Genomic DNA, 27352 nt, shown 5'->3' with positions numbered 1-27352 from the left:
GCCGCTGCTTCACCACTCTGGAACAGAGCACCCACATCTTCAGCTGAAGGAATCCAGAGCAGATCTGGGGGAAAGGTGGGAGAAGAGGAACATGTTTAGAGGGTTTGAACTGGGGGAGGGGGGGCAGCAGCCATGGAGAGTCTGGCATAACCTCTCTCTCTCTTCGAGGAAGCTTGAAGCCAGGGAGAGCGTCCGGAATGATAACATTAGGAATGCTGTGTCGAGCCAATCCTTGAGACTGTTCGTCCATAGTCTGTTTTTTTCCAGGAAGCCTCTTCTCCCTCCCTTTTCGGTGGGGTGTGGGGAAGAGGAGGGGATTTGGCCTACGTCCCTGCATGCCATCAAGCGGATGGGTTGCAACTCTTTCACATTCCTTTGCACCCTGCTCCTGTCTCCAGGCCTCAGATGAGAAGGGAACTAGGAAGGATTCCTCCGGAGGTCTCTGAGCATTCCTCTCCCTGCCCACCAACTGCACCCAAGCCGGTAGCAGGGGGAGACATGTGAACAAGGAAGGAACCTTCCCTCTGCAGAACTTGGGGTTCTCTGGGTTATGCCTGAGTTCGCTGCACCCCTTGCCAGGGTAGCACATTATGGAAAGCCGTTGAGAAAACGTGTAGGCCCTATTGAACAAGTGGGGGGAAATGCCGTTTTCTTGTGCTGCCTCATGTTGGGATAGACGTGTGAGTTTCTTCTCTGGCCTTTGGCACAATGAAGCACAGACAACTCGGGAAGCATCCGATGAGGTAAACAGAAACAGAGAGAAGTGTATGTCAAGAGATGCTGGAAAGGATGAAAGGCTTCTTATTATGCTAGCCCAATTTGTTTCAGGCCGAGCAAGCCTGCCTGGGGGGGGGGGTTATCTTACATGTTTCTTTATAAATGCTCAGCGAACATCCGTTTTGAGGGGACCTTGCAGGGCAAAACTTGCCTGGTCCTTACGGCATAACACCCAGTCCCCAGAACCCTCTCGCCTCTCACTTTTATTCCCCACGGATGCTTTCTGCTGTATAATTAAAACGAAGGCAAAGGACCTCCCCGCGTGTCAACATCACCCAGGGGTCACTTAGTCAGAATGTTGAAGGTGCAAGCTGAACCCTGTACTCTATCGTAAGTTTTAACGCCTTCATCTGATGAAGAGTTCTGTGTTGCTTGGATGCTTGCTCTCTCATTCTGTAGAATGGTGATGGGGAGCCTGTGACCTTCCAGGTATTTTTGGACTCCATTTCCCATCAACCCCAGCCAGTGCAGCCAATGGCCAGGAAGGATAGAGTTGTAGTCCGGTGGTGTTAAGAGGGACTTGGGTTTCCCCGTTCCTGATTTACAACATAGCGTAGTTAAGTGTCATGACTGACCTTCCGGGGGGGGGGGTCGGAGCTGGAAGGGATCCCCGAGTGCCATCTATTCCAACCCGCTGTAATGCAGGAATACCTAAGCTCTTTTATTTATTTCATTTGTTCCTGATTTTATTGGCAATGGTGCCAGGGGTGGCGCATGAGTGCTTCCCAACCATTAGTGTAGCCTGCTAAGTGTCCGCCAAAGCAGTGTTGTGTTTTTTCTCCGTTTGCGAATACAATTATAGGAGGTGAAGGAGCTCAGGCCTGGGAGGTGGGCAGAGAATTATGGGACGGGGCAAAAGTATGGAATATGTTGCCACGTGCCTCACACAAGCAAGGAGTAGCAGGTGGGTTTGTGCTTGCGGGAATGGTCTTTTTAGGGTTAGAGCTGGGAAAAGGCAATGGGAGCAGGGAGCGTTTTAAGAATGCATTGCAGGGGGTTGGACTTGATGACCCTTCCAACTCTCCAATTCTGTGATTCTACAAGGAGACTTCTGAATCGGGCCCAAGGGCCCATCTAGTCTAATGTTCTCACAGTGGCCCTATATTTGCTTCTGGGGAGCCAGTGAGCAGAACGTGAATCATAGAAGAGCGGGAAGGTCATCTGTCCAACTGCCTGCAGTGCAGGAATCTTTGGCGCAACATGAGGTTTGAACCCATGACCTTTGGATTAAGAGCCTCAAGCTGTACACAAGAGCACTCTCTCCTCCTGTGGTTTCCAGCAACTGGTATTCAGAGGCATTACTGCCTCCAACTGTGGAGGCATAGAATAGCCATGGAGGGTACAGCCACCAATAGGCTTATTCCCCATGAACTCGTCTGCTCCTCTTCTAAAGCCATCCAAGCTGGTGGCTGTCACCACTGCCCCTTGTGGGAGTGAGTTCTGCACTGGCGAAGAAGTACTTTCTGCCCTGAATCTTCCCAACATTCAGGTTCATTGGATACGCAAGAGTTCTGTCGTTAAATGTTTAGAATACAATGGTTGCTTTTGCTGAAATTCCTGCATTGAATGGGGGTTGGACCAGATGACTCTAGGGGTCCCTTCCAACTCTATAATACTATATGACATCCCAGCAGAACGAGCCTCTGCTTGCTCTTGTAACCTTTGCCTCTTGTCTTTCTCTCCTCAGCTCCTGAGTCCACACCCCAGCCTGGAGGGAATATGAAACCAGTGAGGAAGGCTGCTGGCTCCTCCTCCTCCTGTAGCAGCAGCAGCAGCAGCAGCAGCAGCCGCTCCCACCCTCCACCCGGGCGGCCAAGCCCAGAAGCGCAAGGCCACTGAGGAGGAGCCAAGCCCGAAGAAGGAGCAGGGGAGGAGTCTCTAGATCAAGCCCTGCCTTTCCAGGTGCCCGGTGCCTGCAACCACAGATGGATCCTGGCCTGCAGGAGTTGGCAGGGATGCCCAAGGACCCCTACAAGCTTTCCCGAGGGGGACAGGGACCCAGGGACTGAGGCCTGCGGGGTGGAAGCCTCCCTGAACCGCAAGACGGCCACTTTCAAGTCGCGGGCGCCCTGCAGGAAGTGCCCGGGGGGCGACGAGTCGAACGGCAGCGAAGGCGCGGCTGGGCCCGCCGAGGACGAGCCCAGCGCTGCCCTCGTCCAGCACCGACACCGCCAGCGAGCACTCTGCGGACGAGAATGACAAGGGGGCGGGGGACGCCTGGGCCACGGCCCCGAGCGGACTACGACCTGCGGCAGCTGCGCTCACAGCGGGTGCTGGCCCGGCGCGAAGGGCTCTTTCAGCCAGCCATAGTGAAGCAGATCCGCCGTGGGCAGGACTTGGGGGTGCAGTTTGTGGGCGACCGCGTCACGGCGTACTATGAAGGGGCTCTGGGCTCCGTGGCGGTGGACGTGGTCCTGGACGCCACGCCTCCTCCAGGGGCCTTGGCGGTTGGCACACCGGGTCTGCGCTTGCGCGGACCCCGAGGAGACGGCCTACCGGGAAGGCCACCGTCGTCGAGGTGAGCACCAAGCCGGCTTCCTACAAAGTTCGCTTCACCCACCCCGTTGTCCTCCCCGGCACTGCGGCAGCCCGCAAAGACTCTGCCTGGGTGCACGCTCGGCCCTGCGCCTCTTGCGCCCGCCGTGGAGCTGCGAAGCTGCCCCCGAGGACAGCAAACCACCCGAAAAGTCGCCTCCGTTGCCAGAAGAGAGAGAAGGTCGCCCTGGCCCTCCCGTGTCCAGACCCGAAACAACCAGAAGATGCCGAAGTCTCCAAGATCAGCGCCTGCTTGCGGGCAGAGGAGAAGTCCGTGGTGGTGCAGCCCCAGATCCTGTCCCCGCCCAAGTCACCCGGCTTCCCTCGCCTCCCTGAGCAGCCATCCCCGCTGCTGAGCCCGGATGCGAGCGGGAGCCGCAGCAGCAGCGTCATGTCAGTGGACAATGCAGCACCCCGGGCTCGTCCCGCTCCCGGACGCCCCTCACGCGGCCCAGCAGAAGTACAAGAAGGGGACGTGGCTGTGCACGCCCAACGGCATCCGCAGAATTCAACGGGAAGCAGTGGCGGCGGCTGTGCTCCCGGGGAGGGCTGCATGAAGGGTCGCAGCGGCGCGGATGAGGATTACTGCTCACGCATCTCCTCATGCGCACCAAGGAGATGGAGAGCCTCTCGGAGGGCGGGCCAGTGGGCTGCGGGAGGGCAGCGCTGAATTTGATGGGATGACACCTCGCGGGACAGTGAGGCCAGCAGTGCGCGGGGGACTCTCGGCCCCGCATGGTGCCCCCGCTGACTTGTCCCGCTTCGAGTTCGATGAGTGCGAAGCGGCTGTCATGCTGGTCTCCCTGGGCAGCTCTCGCTCGGGCACCCTCTTCCTTCTCACCCGTCTCCAACCAGTCTCCCTTCTCACCAGCACCCTCTCCCTATCCCTCACCCCTCTTCGGCTTCCGCCCGGCCAACTTCAGCCCCATCAATGCCTCACCCCGTCATCCAGAGGGCCGCCGCCCGCAGCCGCCACGGTGAGCGCCAGCACGCCAAAGGGTGTCGGCGGCGCCGTGCTGAGCCCTGAGATGCTGCACCACGCGGCCCCCCCGCGAGCGCCACCACTCGGGCATCACCTTCCAGACCAACCTCACTTTCACCGTGCCCATGGCCCCAGCAAGCGGAAAGCCGGGGACTCGCACCACAGCAGCACAGGCTCGGCGGCCGACTTCCACACAGAACGAGAGCCTCGACTCGGGCGTCGAGTCCGTCTCGCACACGCCCACTCCCTCCACACCGGCTGGCTTCCGGCCGTGTCGCCCGCTGGGGCGGGGCCCTTCTCCTCCCGCTCCCAACAGGCTTCCCCGCTCTTGCTGGTGCACCGCCGGCCGGACTGACCTCTGACCCCAGCCCCACCGTGCGCAGGGTTGCCCGCCGTGCAGAGGGACTCGCCCGTCATCGTGCGCAATCCCGATGTGCCGCTGCCCTCCAAGTTCACCGAAAAGCCCCTGAGGGGAGGGTGGCGCCCGCGGGCTGGGAAGGCCGGCTCCAAGGAGCACCTGTCGGGCAAGGGGCAGCTGCAGATGCCGGTGCCCATCACGTGGCCGGACTCTGCCTTCCAGGCCAACCCTGCGTGGTTTCCGCCTCCGAGCAGGCCCCCCCCCATCTTCAGCGTCTCCTCCCCCCTTCCAGCCGGTCGCCTTCCATCCTTCTCCTGCAGCCCTCCTGCCTGTCATCGTCCCTGGAGAGTACACCAGCACCCCCACGCCCAAGAAGGAGATAATCATGGGAAGGCCTGGGACAGGTGAGTTGTGTCTGGTTGCTTAGTTTGTTTTTGTCTTCTGGCACAATTTTCAGTCCGTGTGTGGACTGCATTTGTTGGTCCCCCAAGATTCATTCCGTAGCAGATGAAAATGAGGCACTTGTCTGTGCGTTAGCCCTATGCATACACTGTTTTGAATCCGCTCTGGCTTTGCACTAACTGTTTTCTTCTTGCACCGAGAGTGGCTGCGTCTCTGTTTTGGAAAGAGAGTGGGGGTCTGTGTGCTGTATGGCCTAGTGGCCGAGGAGAGTTTGCTTTGGATCTAGGTCCTGGAGATCTGATTTCAGCAGCCACTGCTGCCCTGCTGCTGTTAGCGAGTCCTCCTTTTTTGAGCAGCGGCAGCAATAGCGTCCTGCTCTGCTGGGTTGTTGTGAAAGCAAGGGCATTAATGACAGTGAAGGACATTGTGAATTGAAAGTGCTCCATGAGTTGTAGGTAGAAAGAGATATTTTACTCAGTGCTGTTCGGAAGCAGGAAATGTACGCTGGCTTTGAGGCTGCATCTAGGAGGGAGTTTGAAAGTGTCCGCATAGTTCATCTGAGGACAGTGTTTTTCTCCAGCTCTGTGCAGCCAACCTGGTGCGGATGTGATTCAAACATGACAATGAAGGGAAGGCGAAAGGTTCGTTGATGCTCCATTTTGGGTTTGTACCCTAACCACCTCTTACTAGCTGGTGCAATGTTAGAGACTCAGATATGTAAACTAGGCACCAAATGGCTCCTTAAGCCTAGGTTACTGCCAAGAAAATGGAATGTCTGCTTGTCATTTTTGGCAAGTCTTATTTTTCAAAGGATGGACTGAATGTGATTGATTCTCAGTTAAACATCTGGCTATTTCAGATGACAACCTTGAGCTCGGTTAAGAACTTTGGGAACTTAAAGAAGGAAAGTCACTTGATCCAGGGACAGGCCACATATATATTGGCCTCTTCTGACCTCTCTCTTTTATGGACCATTCATAACCTAGGAATATCTTCACAACTGTGAATGCAAGCAGGGCAGTGGGGTGGGGTAAGTGAAGACAACCAACAACAATTAACTATGTTCGCTGCTCCTGCTCAGGCTGCCACAGATACGGCATTTGGGTTCCAGAAATTCATCCTGACCGTGCAGATAAAATATAACTGGTAGAATTCTCCAGGATGTGGTATTAGTGCGTGAAAACAGTCTGGATCCAATGATCCCCAGGCACGCACCTACGGATGGTGGAGATGTCAGGCCCAATCCTGGCACCTAGACATCTTCACTTAGCCGCAGGTGGCCGATAGCCAGGTGCAAAATGCGCCTGGCTAATTTCAACACTGAGCTGGCGGCAACATTTTCATGAGAGTACTGCCGCTTCAGGCCAAAGGTCATGAGAGCAGAAGAAGGAGCCCTGCAGGATCAGACCCATGGCCCATATAGTTCAGCATCCTGTTCTCATAGTGGCCAACCAGACGCCTGGGGGACACCAGCAAGCGGGATCTGAGCCCTCTCTCCTTTTGCGATTTCCAGCAACTGTTATTCAAAATCAACACTGCCTCCAACCGTGGAGGCAAAACACAGCCATCCTGGCAAGAAAGCTGCCCCAATTTGTTGACCATTGCTGCAAGTTCCAGGGTTAGACTGTGCTGTGTGAATAAGTTATCTTTCAGTGTTCAGCTTCACTGGATATCAACGAGTTCTAGTGTGAGAAAAAACTTTCCTCTCCCCACTTTCTCTATGGCAGGCGTAATTTTATAAACTTCCATCATGGTACCTCTTCTTACCTTTCTCTTGGCTAAAGAGTCCCAAATCATAGTAGAGTTGGAAGGGATCCCAATGGTCATCTAGTCCAATCCCCTGCAAATGCAGGACTCTCAACACACGGTTCCCCATCCAATTTGGAACCATACGGGACCCTGCTTAGCTTTGCAAATGTGCCAGCAGTTTTCTTGCTGTTCCAGCCTTTCCTTATAGGTCCCTCTTGTCCATGCTCCCCACTCCTACTGTAGCCCAATATCTAATTGTGTTTTTCAGGAAGCAGGGGCACAAGGGGCAATGAACCCCACACCCCGCTGCCTGCCTGCCTGCCTGCCTTCGGGCAACTACTATTCAGAGTCCTACTTCTTGTGATTACTGTTTAGTTAATAGCCATTGAGAGATTTTTTCCTCCGTGAATTTGTCTCTATTCTACATCACGACCCAGCAGCAAAGTCCTTGCACTCCTATCTTTGTTTTCAGTACGAGAGATTTTAAGTAGGCGGAGAACTCTCCCATTGGAAATCACAATGAGCCTTGTCTGGATTGGGCCCAAGGCCATTAATCATCCCCATTGATAGTTGTGGAATCTGAAGCAGAGAGAGTATGTGATGTGCTCAAGGCAGCAGCCCTGTCTGTCCAGGGTTGAGTTGGGATTTCAACTTTGGTCTCCTTTGGTTATGGCTGGACGTTTGACGAAACAAATTCTCTCCTTCTCCCGGAGGTAGAGGCACACAGAGCTTCCAAGTTTTGTCCCAGCTCCTGCGAGGGATGGAGTGTCATCTGTTGTGGATGCTTTAGCTGAGAATCCTGCATTGCAGGGTTTTGGACTAGATGACCTGTGGGGGTCCCTTCTAACTCTACACTTCTTTGATTCTATGAGCATGTGTGTATGTCTCTGGAAGAGAGATCCTACAGTATTCTAGATATTTCCACCCCCCCCCCCCAGATTTCTCATGTTCTGCCACTTGCTTCCCAGTGCACTCTGGAATGGAGAACAGACCCGCACTGCTTTTGAACCACTCATTACCCTTTGCAGTCCCAAGCAGGCCACAATGCCAGGTTAGCCAAACTATCCTGTGCGTGTCCGTACACATTTGGTGGGTTGCATTTGACTTGGTTGGGTCATGAGCCGGATAAGCCTGATCTAGAAAAACAAGTTTGTTCAAAAATAAGTAAGCAAGTTCCCAGATTGTAGTGTCTGCGTCCTGCACACGGGCTTTTCATAGGCATCTGGTTGGCCACTGTGAGAACAAGATGCTGGATTGGATCTGTTTTTGGCATGATCCAGGAGGGCTGCTCTTCAGTCCCTATGTCACTGAAAGGAGCCTTGGATATTAGAACTAGAATTGCTTTCCTGGCTTGAATCTGCCTAAAGAAGTTGCCCTAGTCTTGTCCACATCAAAACAGCAATAGGGTTTTAATGTAGGCTGGGAGCAGGAGCCTAAACTCAGAATTATAGAGTTGGAAGGGACCACAAGGATAACCTAGTCCAACCCTCTGCAATGCAGGACTCTTTTGCCCAACGTTGGGACTCGAACTCATGACTCTGAGATTAAGAGTCTGACGATACCAAGTCCAGTTTAATTTTTTTTTTGTGAGCCACCATGAGTCTTTGTTCTGGGGAAAAGGTGGGATATCTATCTATCTAACTAACTAACTAACCAGCCAACCAATCAGTTTGGCTAAGTGCTAGTTTTGATAAGTTTGAGATCAACTTGTTTTTAACCTGCTTAGATGATGCCAAGAGCTGTGTGACCTATGATTAATGGCTGGGAGAGTTGAAGAACCACCTTGAAGGCTTTTAGGCCTGTCACTTTCTCTTGGAAATATTTTACCCCAACATGTTACATTTTTTTGAGAGAATTAGAAAAACCCCTAATGTAAAAGTCAGTTGTGTTTCTTGGAATGTGTACATATATGTGTGTAAGACATAGACACGTCCGAAACTTTCTTAAAGAGATCTGCAAATGGTAAGTGGGCGAACTTTGGGGATATTGTTTGCCACCAGCACAGTGATGTGGAAAGGACTATATTGAATGTCAATCATGCTCAGGAGAAGACCCATTGAATTTGATGACCATGACTAGCTTGCTTTCTGCTGCTCCGAAGGGCAGGACCTGGACCAATGGATCCAAATTATAAGAAAGGAGATCCCGACTAAACGTTAGGAAGAACTTTCTGTTGCTAACAGCTGTTTGACAGTGGAACAGTTGTGGAGGTTTTTAAGCAGAGGTTAGGCGGCCATCTGTCCAGGGATGCTTTAGCTGTGAGTCCTGTGTTGTAGGGTGTTGAACTAAATCACCCTTGGGATCCCTTCCAACTCTATGATTCCTTGACTACCTCGGGCCCATTTTCAGTGGGTCCACTCTGGGGGAGAACCCGGTCGGCTCCAACATGCAATTTTAAAGTGCTTGTGTTTCCCCACGCGGAATTTTTCTGTTTCATAAGCGCATTAGCAACACCGGAGAGATGCTGGTCCCAAGCACAATGCTAGGCAAGCGTGGCAGTTTCCAACGGTTTAGCTTTGCTTACTAAATATAGGTAAAAACGAACATGCTCAATTAGGTCGCTCTCCGGGGCATAAGAAAATTTCCTGACGCGAACTGCATTTTTCCTGATGCAAAGGAAGAATGTTTGGTTCGGGTTTTCCTAGGAAACCCGAATCCCTTGCCGTCAGCCTACTTCTGCATAAACTCTGTAACTTAAGAGTGCACCACTGGGGTAATCTTTACCCCCTCCCCCAAGAGGTCTGGGTTAGGGTTAAATATCTACTCATGTATGGTGAATAGAAATTGTCTCCGGGCAGGGAAGCGTTTGTAAGCCGGAAGGGAGTTGGTTCTCTTTTGCACGCCCCCCCCCCCCGTTTTCCTTTCAGGCCAGCTGTGTACCGCTACTGACTGAGGTATGTGTTAGCAGGTTATTTATTACAATATTCCTAACCCACCCTGTATTGGTTGGTCTCGGAGCAGGATATATAACAATAAGGCAATCCTAGGTGGGCTAGCAATTTTTGTGGGGGTGCTTTTAAGACTGCCGTGTAGATCACCCAGCATAGACATGCTGGATTAATACCACTCCACACGGATACTCAGAAGTGTTGGCATTTTAGAACTTGATCTTATTGATAGCAAAGGGCTTTAGAATTTGTAGGAAGGGTTCCATCTGCACTATGCATTAGGGCTGGGAGATACCTGGTTTCGCCCAGCCCTAAAAATAAAAATAAAAAATTATTATTATTATTATTATTATTATTATTATTATTATTATTTCTACATCACAATATATCACCAATTAAACACGGCGATATACCAATATATCACAATAAGGATGGAGCTCTGTAGAGGCCTTGGCTGGCTTCATGGGTTTCCCCCCACATTGTGATTTTTGCATAGCTCACACATACATATAACGATTCGCAATATATTGCCAGGTCAAAAAATTACCAGACCAATATCACAATATGGACTTCAAACCGGTTTTGGATGGGACAACGATACATTGCCCAGCCCTACTATGCATTTCAATAAGTGTCATGCAACTTTAAACAATCATTTAAACAACTTTAAGCAATCCTAGGCCTATTGTTGTTCAACATCTTTATAAATGACTTGGATGAAGGAATTGAGGGGATGCTCATCAGATTTGCAGATGACGCCAAACTGGGAGGGGTAACTAATGCCGCAGAAGACGGAATCAGAATTCAAAATGACCTTGGCAGATTGGAGAACTGGGCACAAGCTAACAAAATGAATTTCAGTGCGGGCAAATGCAAGGTTCTGCACTTAGGTAGGAAGAACCAGGTGCACAAGTATAGAATAGGGGACACCTGACTTAATGCAATACATGTGAAAAGGATCTAGGGGTCTTGGTGGACCACAAGCTTAACATGAGTCAACAGTGTGATGCAGCAGCAGCAGCAAAAAAAGGTAACACTGTTCTAGGCTGCATCAACAGAAGTATAGTGTCCAGATCAAGGGAAGTAATAGAACCACTCTATTCTGCCTTGGCCAGACCACACCTGGAATGTTGTTGTTGTTGTTGTTTGTTGTTCAGTCGTTCAGTCGTGTCCGACTCTTCGTGACCCCATGGACCAGAGCACGCCAGGCACGCCTATCTTTCACTGCCTCCTGTAGTTTGGCCAAACTCATGTTAGTAGCTTCGAGAACACTGTCCAACCATCTCATCCTCTGTCGTCCCCTTCTCCTTGTGCTCTCCATCTTTCCCAACATCAGGGTCTTTTCCAGGGAGTCTTCTCTTCTCATGAGGTGGCCAAAGTACTGGAATACTGTGTCCAATTCTGGGCACCACAGTTTAAGAAGGATGTTGACAAGGTGGAACATGTGCAGAGGAAGGCAACCAATATGATCAGGGGTCTGGAAACTAAGCCTTATGAGGAGCACTTGAAGGAGCTGGGTATGTTTAGCCTGGGAAAGAGGAGACTGAGAGGAGATATGATAGCCATCTTGAAGGCTGTCACATGGAATAGGGAGCATGCTTGTTTTCTCCTGCTCTTGAGGGTAGGACTCGAGGCAGTGGCTGCAAGTTACAAGAAACTTTAGGGTTGCCATACGTCCAGGATTTCCCAGACATAACCAGAATACTGCAGTCGGAGGCAAAATGTCCAGGAAAATCTGGACATATGGCAGCCCATGGCAGCAGTGTTGTTTTTGCTGATTTCCCTCAAAAGTAGCTCAAAAATGTCAATTGCTTTTGTGTCCGAATTTTCACTTTTTGAAATATGGCAACCCTACAAGAAAGGAAATTCTGACTAAACATTCGGAAAAAAACTTTCTGACAATCAGAGCTGTTTGGCATTGGAACAGACTCCCACAAGAGGTTGTGGACTCTCCTTCCTTGGCAGTTTTCAAGCAGAGGTTGGATGGCCATCTGTCATGGATGCTTTATGTAGGATTCCTGCATTGCAGGGCTTTGGACTAGATGACCCTTGGGCAGTGTTAAAAACTGAGATATGAAATCCAGGAGTTAAATGGCACCTCAAGCCTAGGTTATGGGCACAACAACGAAATGTCTAGGCACGCTTTTTAATAACAAAAATACAAAGCTGAAAATGAAGGAAGTGCAGCTAAAATAGTATGCTCATTTTTTACATGGTCTAGTCCAAGCATGTCCAAAAGGTAGATTGCGATCTACCGGTAGATCACTGGACGTCTCTGGTAGATCACCGGCTCTCCTCAAAGTAGCTCAACAACTTTGACTCCCCTAGAAAAAGCTCAGTAATTTTGACATGAACCCTTAAAAAACAGGCCTTCCCCCTCCCTAAAAAAAGTTCAACGACTTCGACCTGAAACCCCCCCCCCAAATGGGATAGATCACTGTCAGTTTTTAACTCTGTGAGTAGATCGCAGTCTCTTGGGAGTTGGCCACCCCTGTCCTTCCCGTGCCCACCCCCCTCATATTCTTAAGAGGGTCTCTTCTCCAGTCTTCAGAGAGTAGCTGGAAGTGGGGTGGCAGAAAAAGGTCCCCCTTTCCTTCCTTTCTCCAGTTTTAATCTCAAATCTTAGGCACAGTACTGCACCCACAGCTCAGAAGCTGCTTGTGCTGATGAAAGTTTCGAACACTGCCCATGGGTCCCTTCCAACTTTGGCTTCCCCCAAATAATCTTGGGAGCTGTAGTTTATTTAGGGTACTGAAGGTGGTTGTTGTCTAGTCGCTTAGTCGTGTCCGACTCTTCGTGACCCCATGCACCTGAGCATGCCAGGCACTCCTGTCTTCCACTGCCTCCCACAGTTTGGTCAGACTCATGTTGTTAGCTTCAAGAACACTGTCCAACCATCTCGTCCTCTGTCGCCCCCTTCTCCTTGTGCCCTCCATCTTTCCCAACATCAGGGTCTTTTCCAGGGAGTCTTCTCTTCTCATGAGGTGGCCAAAGTATTGGAGCCTCAGCTTCAGGATCTGTCCTTCCAGTGAGCACTCAGGGCTGATTTCCTTGAGAATGGATAGGTTTGATCTTCTTGCAGTCCATGGGACTCTCAAGAGTCTCCTCCAGCACCATAATTCAAAAGCATCAATACTTTGGCGATCAGCCTTCTTTATGGTCCAGCTCTCACTTTCCGTACATCACTACTGGGAAAAGCATAGGTGAACCACTGAAGGTGGTTAGGATACCCCAATTCCCCTCACAGAGCTAGATCCCAGAATGATGCTGCTTTAAATAGGTAGTTCAGATGGGGCTTTAGTGTGCAGAATGAATATGGAGGCTGTTCTGGGGAGACCCTTGCTGTGACATCCCCCTTCCCCGATTCCCTCATTGCAGCAAGTCATGCCTGCTGCACCATCCTGTTCTACACCCTGAGACACCTGGGTTGAAGCATTTGCCGCAGCCAAGAGACCAGTTCAGACATGACTTTTCTTTATTAGACATTGGACTCATTCCCACATGCAGGTAGGTGCAGTTTGCGACATGGCTGAACATGTGTCCAGATGTCGCAGTACGTTTGCCCATCCATCTGTGTGTGGACAAGGCTTCTCACTTGGATTTGCCATTAATATAACTGCAGGTGCCCATAGTAAAAGGTAAAGGGACCCCTGACCATCAGGTCCAGTCGTGTCCGACTCTGGGGTTGTGGCGCTCATCTCGCTCTATAGGCTGAGGGAGCCGGCGTTTGTGCGCAGACAGCTTCCGGGTCATGTGGCCAGCATGACAAAGCCGCTTCTGGCAAACCAGAGCAGCGCACGGAAACGCCGTTTACCTTCCCGCTGGAGCGGTCCCTATTTATCTACTCGCACTTTGACGTGCTTTCGAACTGCTAGGTGGGCAGGAGCTCGGACCGAGCAACGGGAGCTCACCCCGTGGCAGGGATTCGAACCACCAACCTTCTGATCAGCAAGCCCTAGACTCTGTGGTTTAACCCACAGCACCACCTGGGTGCCCGTAGGAACGACCAATTGCACACCAGCCTGTGTTTTGTGTATCGTCCGTGCGCAAGACTGCTGGAGCATCACATGACGCTTGTACAAGTGAGTGGAGAAAGAGGAACATACACTGAACGGCTGGCTGACTGCAGTTTGCCCCACCATCACCCCAGCGACTGTTCTGTACTATAAGAAGCCTCACAGACCTCTTTTCTCCCCCTGGTGGCTGCTGTCACCAAAATCACAATGTGAGACCCAAACTCCATACCACTGGGTACCTCTGAGCAGTGTTAGAAACTCAGATATGTAAGCTAGACGCCAAATGGCTCATTTAACCAAGGTTTTTGTCACCAAAACGGAACATATAGTTGCCATTTTTGGGCAAGATGGATCTAAAGTCTTATTTTCCAGTCGATGGACTGACTGTGATTGATTCTCAGGTAAGCATCTGGCTGGTTCAGATGAGCTAAGTTAAAAGCTTTGAGAACTTAAAGAAGAAAAGTCCCTTGGTCCAGGAACGGTCCACATATATATTGGCTTATTCCAACCTCTTTCTCTTAATGGCTCCTGCTCCTGCTCAGGCTACATAGAAAAAAAACATTGGTTTCCAGAAATTCATTCCGATTGTGCAGATGAAATATAACTGGGTGGGTATTAGTGGATGAAAACAGTCCAGATCCAATTATCGATCCCCAGATGGTGGAGATGTCAGGCGCCATCCTTGGCACCCAGGCATTTTCACTTGGTCGCAAGTGGTTGAAAGCCAGGCACAAAATGCGCCTGGCACCTGGCTAATTTCAAACACTGCCTCTGAGCCCCATCCCTTTCACACCTGTGAGAGACCTTTTGGGGTGGATAAGAATGCATGCTTGTGCTTTGCCAGGTTTCTGCACCCAGCTAGATACACTCTTTGGGGACTCTGAGATCAGGCGGTTACATTTGAGGTTTGCTTTCTGGGACCTTCATTTTGGGCACCATGGCTCATGGTTGTTCAGGTCTGTGCACATCCTGCTCTGGGGTGCTAGGACATATGAAGGGAAGAGCACACCTGGGACAGAGGTGAGGACTCGAGCATGCAAGGTAAGGGAGAGCGTGGCATGTGCTGCTCCCATTCCCAAGGCACTGGCTCCATCTCCCTGCAGCATCACAACTGCAGTTTGCTGTCTCTCGGCAACTGGTAACCAAGGCTACCATCTCCCTGCTGCTCGCTCGGAGCCCCATCTCTATTTTTATCAGCAACGGGAGAGACCAGATCCAGATTTAGGGGGAATTGTACATTTGTGCATATGGCTTGGGGCTTAGATGCATTTTGCGCGTACTGCAGTAGTGCCAGCTCCCTAACTCCCACACCCTCACATGCGATGGGTTTATTTGTGCACTCGCACGGAGCGTGGGCATGCTTGCGTAGTTGTGTGCACGGGCATATCCATCGCATGCACACGTGTGTAACCGCAATTGCACCGTGCATGTATTTTCCCATGGCGCAGTCGTGGTGCCACTCGAGCAAACCTCGGGGTACATTCACACTTCCTCTGAAAGTGCGAATTTCATGCTTGCAAGCTGGCATTTCACACCTGTCTTGTGCTTTTATAAAAGGAAACCATCATCCTGTGGAAAGCGATCAAGCTTGGCAGACTCACATGTGGGAGGGAAACTACAAAACGATCCTGTGGCATCTTAAACACTAACCCATTAGACTAGAGTCCACTGTATCCAGTAATCCATGAAAGCTTATACCACAATAGATTCATTAGTGTTTAAAGGGCTGTCAGACAATTTTGGGTTTTTTTTTTTTTCCTGCAACAAGTTACAGTAGTTTATTTTACACCCCACCTTTCCTCCAAGGAGCTCATGGGGCATACATTTTTTTCCCTGTGAGGTAGGCTAGGCTGGAAGACAGTAACTGGCCAAAGGTCACCCAATGAGCTTCATGGCTGAGTGGGGATTTGAACCTGGTCTCTCAGGCCCTGGTCCTGGGACACTCTAACCCAGTTTGCTGTGGACTACAACTCCCACCATCCTTAGCTAGCAGGACCCAGTAGTCAGGGATGATGGGAACGGTAGTCCAAAAACAGCTGGCGTCCCAAGTTTGGGAAACCCTGCTCTAACCACTACACCACACTGGCTAACCCCCGTATGTTCTTGCAATGTGAATCCAAGAGGCTTTTCACGCTCTATTCGCCAGCCTGGATCCACCAGTGCTCACCATGATAAATGTGCAAAGCATGGCTAGGAGGGATGTGGACTCCGACGTGCATCAGACGTGCAACAGGCTCTGGCTCTCTGGTGCAGCTCTCTGCAATGTTTGGAGTAGGATCAACCATACCTCAATGCCGGAGAACATGCTTTTACCTAAGAAGGTATTTGGTGCAACCACCGACATCCTCAGGTAAAATAAAATGGATCAGGTAGCAGCAGGTTATGGGAAAGACCCCCTGCCCCAAAACCCCAGAGAGTCATTGCCAGTCAGAGTAGTTAATACTTGGAGAGATTTCATCCAACAGGAAGCCGTCTTATATCAGGCCAGGCTATGGGTCTCATAGCATGATTGTTTCGAGACACAGGTCTCCTTTTCCTTTTCCAAGTGCATCAAACATTAGTGGAACTGTGATGCCCTGGGTTGTTGTATAAAGTGTGATGTGTGGCTTTCTCCCTATTATGTAATGCAGCATGTACCTAGTTCCAACACTAAATACCTGCTCTTACACAATTCCCTACACCCTGGAAAGTGCCAGGATATTAGTATGGTAAATGATTGTGCTCCCAACAGAGGACAGTGCCGAAAGCACGCCAGCAAGCCAGTTGCATAACACATGACACACGCAGATACAGCCAGGATGCAAAACTGCCCATGCAGGGCCCAGAGTGTGCACACAGCCTACTGCTATGTGGGAAATCCAGATGGGAACAGATGGCAGCAGGCATATGTGGCTGCCCTCTTCGCAGCTTTGCATGTGTGCACAAGAACACAGCTTTTCCCCTACAGTAACTGGTGTTGTATTTGTATCAACACAGTACTAGGTTAACAAACATTTAACGGCTAGAGGTCACTGGGGGTGGTCAACCTGTATCTGAGTCGTACCGCAGTGACTCAGATGATTGAATAATCTTCCGCATAACTGTGATCAATATCCCTCCATGCCATTTACTAGCATGTTGAGGAGTAAGGCTCTTGCCTCACCTTCTCTCCCCCCCCCCCCGCCTCCCTGATGTTCAGTTTTCTATATGGAATGATTGTTTTTTGTATGGAAGAGCATTGAGTCACGTGCATCTTTAGGCCTGAAGTGGTTTAGCCTGGCTATGGGATGACCACATTGAGTGACGGCTTAGTCTCAGTCAGGGCAGGACAGGAATTAAGCCAGAAGCACATTCGCCTTGAAAGAGGAGGACAATCCCAGTTGAGCCCATCTCCCTCCAGATATGGTGGACTCCTTCCTTGGAGGTTTTTAAGCAGAGGTTGGAGGATTCTACGATTCTATGATTCCTCATCTTCCCGTGAAAAAATGAGCCCTTCATTTCTAGCAGTGTGTTCCTGTGTCCTCACCGAACATGAGCTTTTGCGTGTGAGAGAATGTATTTCTCTACAGAGAGTGTGTGTGTGGGCACTGCAAAAGCAAGACACTCACCAGTGAAACTTCTAATGTTGCTTGCTTGCATTTATGCGGATGAGAACTAGAAAGGCTCAGCGTTCTGGGATAGCTCCCTTTATGTGGCCCTGAACTCCTTGGAGGAAGTATGGATCGTCCGGGATCTGGTGGCCAACGCTTAGGTCCATTTAATCTGGAGGCCCCCTGCATTCCTTTTAGATGGACAGGTTGGTGCGCTGTAAGTCGCCCCTCCCTTCACGCCACCTGTGAAGTACGGAACTTAAAATACAGCTCTGATTTCTGTAGTTCACTGAGAGAGGTATATCTGAGTTTTGAGTGTCGTGTGCCTCCTGTTCTGCAAATTTCTGAGGAGGGAAGGGGCTTGTCATGTTTTCCTCCCTCTGTGCTACCTCCTGTCCTTTGCACTTGGAGGGCACAGAAGGTGGAGTGTGTGCGCGTTGCCCTTGGGCTGCAGAGTTTGCAGACAAAAAGTTCTTCTGTTGCGGGCTCCTGCGTTGCGTGAGGCAGCGGGTCTGCATGCAGCATGCGTGGCTGTGTCACGGCAGAAGCATGAGGAACTATGAGTTATCTGCATGTGAGTCGATGTGCATTGCAGAGTGAGCGTGGGTGGCGCTTTTTCTGTGCAATTGTCTCCCCCCCCCGCCCCAACGTCATGGTCAGTCTTCCCCTCCACCCCGCCCTTGGCGTAAGGCAGTGCGTGCTGGGAGTGGTGTGTTTGTGTCCTCTCCTTCTCACCCCCCCCAATTCCCTCAACAATGGGATCCTCGCCCAGGCCTGGCCTTGTTCCCAGATCTGGTGTGTGCGCTTGTGTATTGGTGTGTGTGTGTGTGTGATTGGGGGGGGGTGTTCCTACGTGTCTCCTTACTTCACCTCATAGCCTATTGGCTGCCTGCTGGGGGAAAGAGGCTGTCTACAACCCACCCACCCCCAGCTGTGAGCAGAGGCAGCATTGAGTCAGTCTTGCGGGGGAAGGGGCTGTGGTACTCAGGGAGGGGAAGGGGCTAAGGGAGGAGTGTGAGTCATAGGGAGGCAAGCGGAGGCAGGAGGCACGGAGGGGGGGTGCCCTGGAGTGCACTACACTCAGGGTTCACTGCCTCTCTGCCCCCCCCCCCCCCCGCCCACACTCCTTTTTCCCCGCCACCCTGCCCCAGGGAGGATAGATTATCCCAGGAATGCGTCTGTGCTGCAAACTCTTAATCCCCAGCCGCACTGGGCTGCCTGCCAGCAGAAGCAGCTTCAGTGCATATGTGTGAGTAGTATGATAGGAGTGACTTTAATATACGGACACGTATGTATGTGCGAGCGTGACAGTGATGCACTCAACTTAACGGGTCTCCATCAGTCTGCATGCTTAGCTGGGCTCGCGCTCATGTGCCCCATTCAGGTGTTACACAAGGATGCACTTAATCCCACATGTGGGTCTGTCCATGCGCATAGCTAGCCAGGCGTGCACCTTATCAAGGGTATGCTGGTATGTCTGTGTGTGTCCATGTCTCTGTGTGCGAACCTATTCATTGTGGTGCCCCCTCACAGGCATCTGCCAGGGCATGTGTGGCCACAGGAGTGAGCATGATCCAAGCGGGTGCCCACAAGGGCACAAAGTGTGTGGGGAAGGGGCATATGGGGTGTATCATGTATGCACTGCATTTACACTCCACCTTTCTCCCCAAGGAGATTAAGGTAGGGTACCTGGTTCTCTCTCCTCCCCCCCATCCTTCATTTAATCCCCACAACTACCCTAGGAAGTAGCCCAGGCTCAGTGTTGGTGACTGGTCCAAGGTCACGCTCAGCCAGCTTCACCCCTTGAGCAATGATTTGAACCCTGGTCTCTCCCAGGGTGGCGCTGTGGGTTAAACCACAAAGCCTAGGGCTTGCCGATCAGAAGGTCAGCGGTTCGAATCCCCGCAACGGGGTGAGCTCCCGTTGCTTGGTCCCTGCTCCTGCCAATATAGCAGTTCGAAAGCACGTCAAAAGTGCAAGTAGATAAATAGGTACCGCTCCGGCGGTAAGGTAAACGGTGTTTCCATGTGCTGCTCTGGTTTGCCAGAAGCGGCTTAGTCATGCTGGCCACATGACCTGGAAGCTGTACGCTGGCTCCCTCGGCCAGTAAAGCGAGATGAGCACCGCAACCCCAGAGTCATCCACGACTGGACCTAATGGTCAGGGGCCCCATTACCCTTTACCTCTCCCAGGTCCTAGACCTTTGTGCGCTAAGTCAATAAGCAGGGGGGGGACAAGCACCACAAATCTTGCACAGCTTTTCTTAATATCCCCTTCCTACTTTGCTTTGTCTTAAAAACAAAACAAAACTGCACCAGCCTTATTTGTTTCCTTTTTTTTTTCTTACTCTTGACCTGGTTGGCCCTGTCACTACTTCCTGCCCATCCTTACCCCCACCATCTTCCCTTTTATTGCCCTTCCTCTTTTCCCGCTTCCCCCTAAGCCCCAAGCCTTATTTTCCCCAGCCTTCCTCACTATGCCCCCTACTCTCATTTCCCCCTTTGCCCCCACCCTCATTTCCATACCCCTCCAACCCCCCACCCCACCCCCACCCTTCCCCTGCCCCCCCACCCCCACCCTTCCCCTGCCCCCCCCTTATCACGCCTCTCTTGCCCCCTCTTCCCTCTCTCCTCCGCTCTCCCCCCGGGCGTGGTCTCTCCCTCTCTCTCTCCCTGGGTTCCGACGGGCGGGCCTGAGGCGGCGGTAGAGTACAAGAGAGAAGACGGGGGGGGGAGCGGCGGGAGGCGGGAGAAGAGGAGGAGGAGAAGGCGACTGGTAGTAAACCACGGCCAATGGGAATCCCTTTCACCCCCCCCCCACTTCTCTCTCTCCCGCCCGCCCCGCGATCCTTTCCTTCACCCCCCCCACCACCACCCTCGCGGATTTGCATATGACTGACATTCCAGGGGCGGCCAATGGGCGGTCGCAGTGCGTGCGGCAGGGAGGGGTGCTCATTTGCATGTGAATGACCCAGCGCGGCGGCAGCCAATGGCGCGGCGGGGGCTAATTGGGCATGCGTGACGACGGCAGTCTGTGTGAGTGTGTGTGTGTGTGACTGAGAGAGAGCGAGTGAGTGAGGGGAAGGAGGGAGCGGGCGGGCGGGCGAGGAGAGCGAGAGGAGGGCGGTTCGGGCGAGGGGGCCGCCCTTGTTCGTAGCCCAGAGCGGCTGGGAGAGGGAGGAGGCGGGCAGGCAGGCAGTGAATGGTGTTTGGTTACAACGTTACAACCGGAGGGGACGGCGCGACAGGCGGAGCAGCAGCAGCAGCAGCAGCGACAGCCTCCTCCCTCCGTCTCCGTCAAGACGCTCCGCGACAAGCAACCGCCCGCCTGTCGCCGACAGTAGCTGCGAGGAGGAGGAGGAAGGGGAGGCGGGCAGACGGGAATAGGCGGACAACTCGCGACCTCTCCCCTTCCCTCCCTCCCCCCTCTCTTCCCCTCCCCCCTTCCCCGGTCTCTTCCTGCCTTCCCAATGCGCGCACACCGTAATCCTGCCAGGCGACAGCCTCTGGCCGGGGATCGGGGCAGGCGGTGTGGGCGCTCTCTCTCTCTCTCCCCGCCCCCCTTCCAAACCCCCTCTCCTTCCTACCCACCCGCTTTCATCGCTGAGGGGCTGCTGCTGCTAAAGTGCCCTTGCATACTCGCACACACCCACCTCTAGAAACTGCACCTCAAAGCAGCCTGTATTTCCTTCCTTCCCTCTCTTTCTCTCCCCCCCCCCCAGCACCTTCCTCTCAACACTGCTGGACCCACACGCCCCTCTCTTTTTTGCACGCACTGCCAGAGCAGCCGGCTTCGCACATGGGTGCTGGCACACAGACGCCACCGTCACACGGCTACCTACCTCGCCTCCCTCTGCTCCCCCACCCTAAGATGTTTCCTAACTTACCCCATGCCGACTGCCGGACACACTGCTGCGCCTGTGAGGACCAGAGCAGGCCATAGGAGAAGAGTGTTGCCCCTCCTGCTGCTGCTGTTGCACATGGGCGGGCAGTGCGGTGGTGAGCCTTCAGACTGTTGACATCCAGCTGGCCTTCGCCCTGCATGGGAATTTCTAAGGTGGCCCTCTGCCGCGGAGGGGAACGGGCTTGCTGACCCAGCGCACACCCAAAGCTGCAGACTTCAGTAGGCCTGTTAAAGAGACCACCCCCCACGCCTCCCTCTCCAGGGCAAGGGCAGGGGGAGAATGCTCTCCGAACTGGGCAGCTGAGAGACACGTGATCCACCTGCCCTCAGGACAACGGCTCAACACTCCTTGGGATGTTCTCCACAGAAAGACCCCCGTCAGCGTTGCCCCCTCTGCCGCACAGGGGGCTAGGCATGTTCGGTCAGTGAATTCTGGGTTACAAAGTGGTTATTTTGAAAGGTGGATTTGTTTTTGTATGGAGACATGCAAGGCATGCCTAGGTCTTCTCTCATACTCTCTTTGTGCTGGAAAGATGGGTGATTTGGAAGATATAGTTGACCTGAAGCTGACCTTTAACCTTTCTTGTGTCGCAAGAGATTGAGGGTGTCTTCCATTTCATACTAAGATGACTGTAGAGGGGCCTGGGTTCCTTGATATTTCCATTTCATTCACATAGTCCCCTTCTAAGTTCAGGAGGTCAGTTGGCTGAAGATGTTGAATGGTATTTGAAGTTTCCCTTTCCCCCTTCCGTGGCTACTATTTCTATTCCTTGTCATAAGACAAGGAGCAAATGCTGGATATTCGAATTTGCAGTATTTTGTTTGGTGGTCCATTATGCTAGCAGCAGCTTGGCACCCAGTTGAACTTTTTCTTGGAGTTGGAGATGTTGCAAGTGACAGAACAGCAGCATTTTTTTCAGCATTTCTGGATGCAGTAAAAGGACACAGCTGCCTGTGGTAAAGGTGGCAAACCTGACTGAGTTTACAGCTGGGGGCACCCTTTTTTGTTTGAAGCCCCTCCCTATGGGCACTCCTCCCCTCTCCTCCCCACGCCTTTATTAGCATCCTCTGTGGAAAGGTGATTGGAGAAAGATTCCATGTGTTGCTGTTTTCATGTTTCAGTTCTTTTAATTTGCATGTCATATCTTGCATCCATGCCAGCTCTGTGAACTTGCTTGCTTTGTCTCCACCTCTGTAGATGAGAAATTGAGGCTTAGAGAATGGTGATGGGCTTGCGGTTGGTTTATGACAAAATTGGGATTTTTTTGTCCTGTTCTCTGTGTTGGATGCTGGGGGGGGCATCTTGGGGGGTCAGGGAAGGACGCAGGATGCCAGGATTCCACATGGTGCAGCTTCAGACAACCCACTTCCCGATGTGTCTGTGCTTTCTTTGTCACGTGTGTTGTAGTTTTTCTTGATGGACAGCAGCTTCAATCTTGGAAGCTAAATCAGTAATCTTTACTTGGGGGTGGGTGGGTGGGTGGGGGCAGCCTCCAGTCATGACATTTTAAGAGCCTTGTTGCTTTGCTGAGACCGGAGCCGAGGGTCTTACTATTTTGTGCCCTTCCTTCTGCTGTCGTCCCCCCTCCCTTCTCATCCTCCCCCTCCGCATAGGGATGTGGTCACCAGCCGGAGGACAGGAAGCCACTGAGCCAGCATTTCCCGGCACAGTCCAACCACGATGCGCTGAGTGCTTTTAATAATTGAGTTAACTTTACACGCAGGCACAGGAGCGATGTGACTGATCCATCAGGGGATGCAAAGGAAGGAAGAGAGAGAGAGAGGAATGATGAGAAAGGGGCTCAGCAGTGGGAATAGAACTATCCCTTTCTTTCTGGAAGGCAGAGCCCCCCCCCCCCAGTTCTGTTACGATTTTAGCATTCTTATCAAACAAGTACATCCAATTTTTAAAAAAATCCCAAACCATAAATAAAATCCAAATAAAATCGAAATTCCCCCAGTCTGCAAAGGAATGATGAGCAAAGCAGTAACATGGGTAACTTTATATACTAGGACAGATTATTTGTCCATGTGGCTCAGCATTGCCTACTTTGGCTGGCAGCAGCATCCCAGGGCGTCTGGTAGAGGCATTTCCTAACCTGTCCTTTTTAGCTGGGGATGCCAGGGATCAAACCTGCGGCCTTCTGTGTATTTTTCCACCAAAGTATAGTCAAAACTAAGTATGAATTGGTTTTTTGCTAGGTATATTATTGCTTGTGGAGTGCTGAGCACTTAGTGACCCGGAGCAGCAGTTGCTTCACAGGGATGAGGGTAGCATAAAGTATGTTAGGTTGTGCTCTTGTTTAAAATCAACACTACTCACTCCACAGAATTAAGCCCGAGGCATCCTTGTGCACAGCTGATTAGCATGTAGTTTTCCAGTTATGCATCTCAGCTGTGTTTTGTAGAGGCTGTTCATGGGATGTTGGTAGAGGTGGCACTAATTATTTGTTTGAGGCTGAAACAGAGAGCTCTGCTGCCGCCACTGTATGACTGAAGTTGATCTAGGCAGCCCTGCAATGTGTCTTGGGTTGTTTCCTGTAAAAAAACAACAAGACATGATGTGGTTTGTTGCAGTGGTGCAAGGCTCTGGTTTAGTCACACTTGTCTTAAGCTGTGGTGGACACTGTGGGTCCACGTGCCGTAGAGCTGAGAGTGTCCTGTAGAGGTGTTTACACAATGTTTTGGGCTTAACTGGTGTTGCATACCCGGTTTGTTTTTTCCGGGTGCCGTAGAACCAGGAAGTTCAGGTGCTGCAAATTTGATTGTGTGTGCACATGCATACGCAAACACATGCAAGCCAGCTCAGGTCTCTCTTTCCTACGCAATAGTAGCCTTTTCTTGGAACCCCAAGAAGGAAGTCTTGTTTAGCCTGATATAGGGGCAGCAGGAAGTGATGGGAGGGAGAGCCAGTACAAGCAGATCACTTCCACCTTCAAGGAATAGCTTCTAATGGGGGGTGGGGTGGTGGTGCTGATGTCTATGGACACTTCTTCCTACGTGGGGAGGACCTTCTTCTCCTGAGGGGAACAACCCTGGGGCGCCGTTTGGCTTTCCTTGCCCTACACAGCTGGAGCTCCTGAGGATGCTCTCAAGCCCTCTGGTTGGGATGGAGCCAAGTAGCTTGGCTGCCCCAGCAAGCGTGGGAGTCTGAGAGAGCTGGGCCCCTCACCCCTTCCCTCCCCTTCCCCTCCTGCAGCTGTAAAATTCCTTTGCCTGGCTTCCAGCTGGGAAGGGCGGAGGGGGGGGGTGTTGCTTCCTGGCAGGCAAAGCAGAAAATCTCTCCCACCCCCAGGGACCTAGAAGCTAGCGATAAGGCATGGCACAGATTGTGGCTGCTAGGACTGAGGACGGAAACAGAACTGGGATGAGGCTGTTAGAGGTGTGCATGAGAGAGAAAGGGAACTGGAGGAAGGGAGACTTGGACTGATTCAACCCTGGAGTCCCGACTCCCAGTCTCCTATTCCCTTTATTTTACTTGCTGGCCTGAGCTGACTGTTGCAACACTTTCTTTCTTCTCCTGTTCCTTCCAGTGTGGACAAATGTGGAGCCACGGTCTGTGGCTGTATTCCCGTGGCACTCCCTTGTGCCCTTCCTGGCTCCCAGCCAGCCCGATTCCTCCGTGCAGCCGACCGAAGGCCAGCAGCCTGTCAGCCACCCGTCTACATCCAATCAGAACAAAGGCAAGTGTGCAGGGCGGGACAAGGGGAAGAAAGGGGGCGGGTGCAGAATTTCCACCAAGGCTTCCTGCTGTGGGACAGGCCAGCAGGTGTAGGACAGGGCATCCGTGCAACTCCTTGCCCTCCTCCCCAAGAGCACATGGCTGTTCATTCTCACCCAAGGCTTTCCATTTCAGAACCTCCAGAATCAGCTGCAGTGGCCCATGAGCTCCCCGGCGTGTCTTCAGGGGCCGAAGCAGGGAGGCCAAACACTTTGCACCCTGACAGCCCGACTCCAGTTTCCCAGCCATCAGCGGCAACTCCTGGAGGGAGCGGAGGGCCAGCCCAGCACGAAGACGATGTCCCAGGGCACTCGCGCCTGGACAGCGAGACAGAGAGCGATCATGATGATGCGTGAGTTCTGCTGCCTTCTGGGGCTACTCCATTGTGTTTTGTTGCGCTTCTTCCAACAGCCTTGCGAGGTCACAGCTCCCCCCCCCCCGCCTGACAGACAGCTGTTTTATAGCTGTGGGTGACTTTCGCAAGCTATAAGTCCACAACTAGAGGTGGGACCCGCAGCACAGCGGAGCAGGGAATGTGCTGCTGGAAAGAGCGGCGTGAGGCAGTTGGGAGAGAACCCTAAAACAGAGAGGGAACAGGGAGCATGGTTAAGTATGTCAGGAGACCCGGGTGAGGTGGCGGCGCTGGGAATAGTTTGGAGAAGATTGTGAAACTGGACCTCCTTCCGTAGGTTCCTGTCCGTTGTATCTTCTGAGATGCAACTCCCACTGCTGCCGGGCAAGCGTCGTACCCAGTCATTGAGTGCTCTGCCCAAAGACCGAGATTCATCTTCCGAGAAGGATGGGCGCAGTCCTAACAAGGTGAGGGAACTTTTTCTCCTCTCTCTCTCTCTCTCTCTCATATTCCTCAGCCTCCCTTCTCCACATTCAGCTGTGGAATGCTCCACCAGTATTCAGAGTTCACCCTGGGGTAAATTTAGTTGTGGCTTTGGTGCTCTTTGCATCCACACACACCCCCTTTTTTTGCAGAGAGAAAAAGATCACATCCGGCGGCCTATGAATGCTTTCATGATCTTCAGCAAGCGACACCGGGCCCTGGTGCACCAACGGCACCCCAACCAAGACAACCGTACTGTCAGCAAGATCCTAGGCGAGTGGTGGTACGCGCTGGGGCCCAAGGAGAAACAGAAGTACCACGACCTGGCCTTCCAGGTACTACAGCCTCCTAGGAAGCGTAACACGGAGAGCAAGCCGGGCATCTTATCTGCAAGTGCTGTTGCCTCCCATAGTGCAGCTAGCATGGCTGGGTCAGATCAGTGGCTCCTTTCATCTAGCATTCTGTCTCCTAAGAGTGATGCTGTTATGCAGGGCCTGATGGTGAAAGCCAGGGCTGTGTGTATGTAACCTTTTCAGGAGGACAGGAAAGGTACATAAAGTTGTATGGTTGCAGACCTGAGTTTCTGAAGAACATCTGCTTTCATGTAATTACAAAAGCAAGTCTCCGGCCTTTAGGTTGCCAAGATATACTTGAAAAATTTGTAGGTAAAGCCTAGTAAAATATCAGAAGCCGAGTTTTATAGGGAGCAAGGATTCGGTGTCCTGCATCGTTTCTTATCACAATCTATGGGAATGATGCATAATTTGCTCATTTTAGATTCAGATCTCCTTTGCACATAATTTTAACTTTTGCAGTGTGGCGTTTGTGACAGCCGTTCCTGCTTTGCCCCCTCAGTAGCTGGTACATTGCCTAGGAATCTTTTCTTCATTTCTCTCCGTTCTTGACTTTTCTCTCTCCCCCCACCCCCTCAAAAAAAAACCAGGTGAAGGAAGCCCATTTCAAAGCTCACCCTGACTGGAAGTGGTGTAACAAAGATCGGAAGAAGTCTAGCTCAGACGTGAAGCCCGTGGGGCCAGGGGGATGCTCCAAGGAGACCCGAGAGCGCAGCATGTCTGAGACGGGTACCGCTGCTGTGCCAGGAGGTGAGCTCCTTTCATGTCTCTCTCCCCTCTGCCCCGCCCCATGCTTTTAAGGCTCTCTCCTTCTTGTCTTACAACTCTCTGCTTCCCCACCAGGCCCTTCTGAGATGCAGGTGCTGCTGGGGACAGAGGGCAAAGCAGGAATGGTAGGATCCGGCCACGGCCATGGGGAGCGGATCCTGCCCTCAGCGGGGCCTGGCTCGCAGCGCCCCCGAGCCTTCTCCCACAGTGGGGTGCATGGGATGGAGAGCGACCGTGACAGCCAGGTGCTGCAGGAGCTCACCCAGGTACGTTGGCAAAATTTTGGGTTCTGGTGGCAAGGGGCGGGGCAGTAGGAAGTCATGGAGAATCTGGGCTCTGATCAATTCCAGGGGAATTGGGGCTTTGGGAAGGAGGGAGGAGAAGGGATTATTGCTTGCTGCAAACCCAGCTCACATGTGCACAAACACAAGAAAGTGTGCAAGCGTGCAAGGCAAAGGCAGCGTCACTTAGACACGTACCCTGACTTGGAAGCTTG

General features: G+C 52.1%; 1 protein-coding gene across 1 annotated transcript in view; it reads left to right on the top strand.

The window, feature by feature from the left end:
• Nucleotides 1-2451: 2451 nt before the first annotated feature.
• The window catches only part of CIC (capicua transcriptional repressor), a 41279-nt gene continuing 16378 nt past the window's right edge, over nt 2452-27352 (top strand). Inside the window, 31 exon segments of the mRNA XM_033158290.1 lie at nt 2452-2662; nt 2665-2756; nt 2758-2918; nt 2920-3016; nt 3018-3236; nt 3238-3282; nt 3284-3386; nt 3389-3486; nt 3488-3713; nt 3716-3757; nt 3760-3817; nt 3819-3943; nt 3946-3984; nt 3987-4050; nt 4052-4139; nt 4141-4251; nt 4253-4288; nt 4290-4358; nt 4360-4420; nt 4423-4487; nt 4489-4561; nt 4564-4629; nt 4632-4681; nt 4683-4934; nt 4936-5056; nt 24713-24862; nt 25036-25252; nt 25590-25719; nt 25888-26070; nt 26679-26838; nt 26932-27122. Coding sequence (XP_033014181.1) covers nt 2497-2662; nt 2665-2756; nt 2758-2918; nt 2920-3016; nt 3018-3236; nt 3238-3282; nt 3284-3386; nt 3389-3486; nt 3488-3713; nt 3716-3757; nt 3760-3817; nt 3819-3943; nt 3946-3984; nt 3987-4050; nt 4052-4139; nt 4141-4251; nt 4253-4288; nt 4290-4358; nt 4360-4420; nt 4423-4487; nt 4489-4561; nt 4564-4629; nt 4632-4681; nt 4683-4934; nt 4936-5056; nt 24713-24862; nt 25036-25252; nt 25590-25719; nt 25888-26070; nt 26679-26838; nt 26932-27122 — 3558 coding nt within the window. The 5' untranslated portion in view covers nt 2452-2496.

Source organism: Lacerta agilis, chromosome 8 (assembly GCF_009819535.1).
Source record: "Lacerta agilis isolate rLacAgi1 chromosome 8, rLacAgi1.pri, whole genome shotgun sequence".
Classification (NCBI taxonomy): Eukaryota; Metazoa; Chordata; class Lepidosauria; order Squamata; family Lacertidae; genus Lacerta; species Lacerta agilis.
Note: the sequence above shows the minus strand (reverse complement) of the source record. Positions and strands in the feature narration are given on the sequence as shown.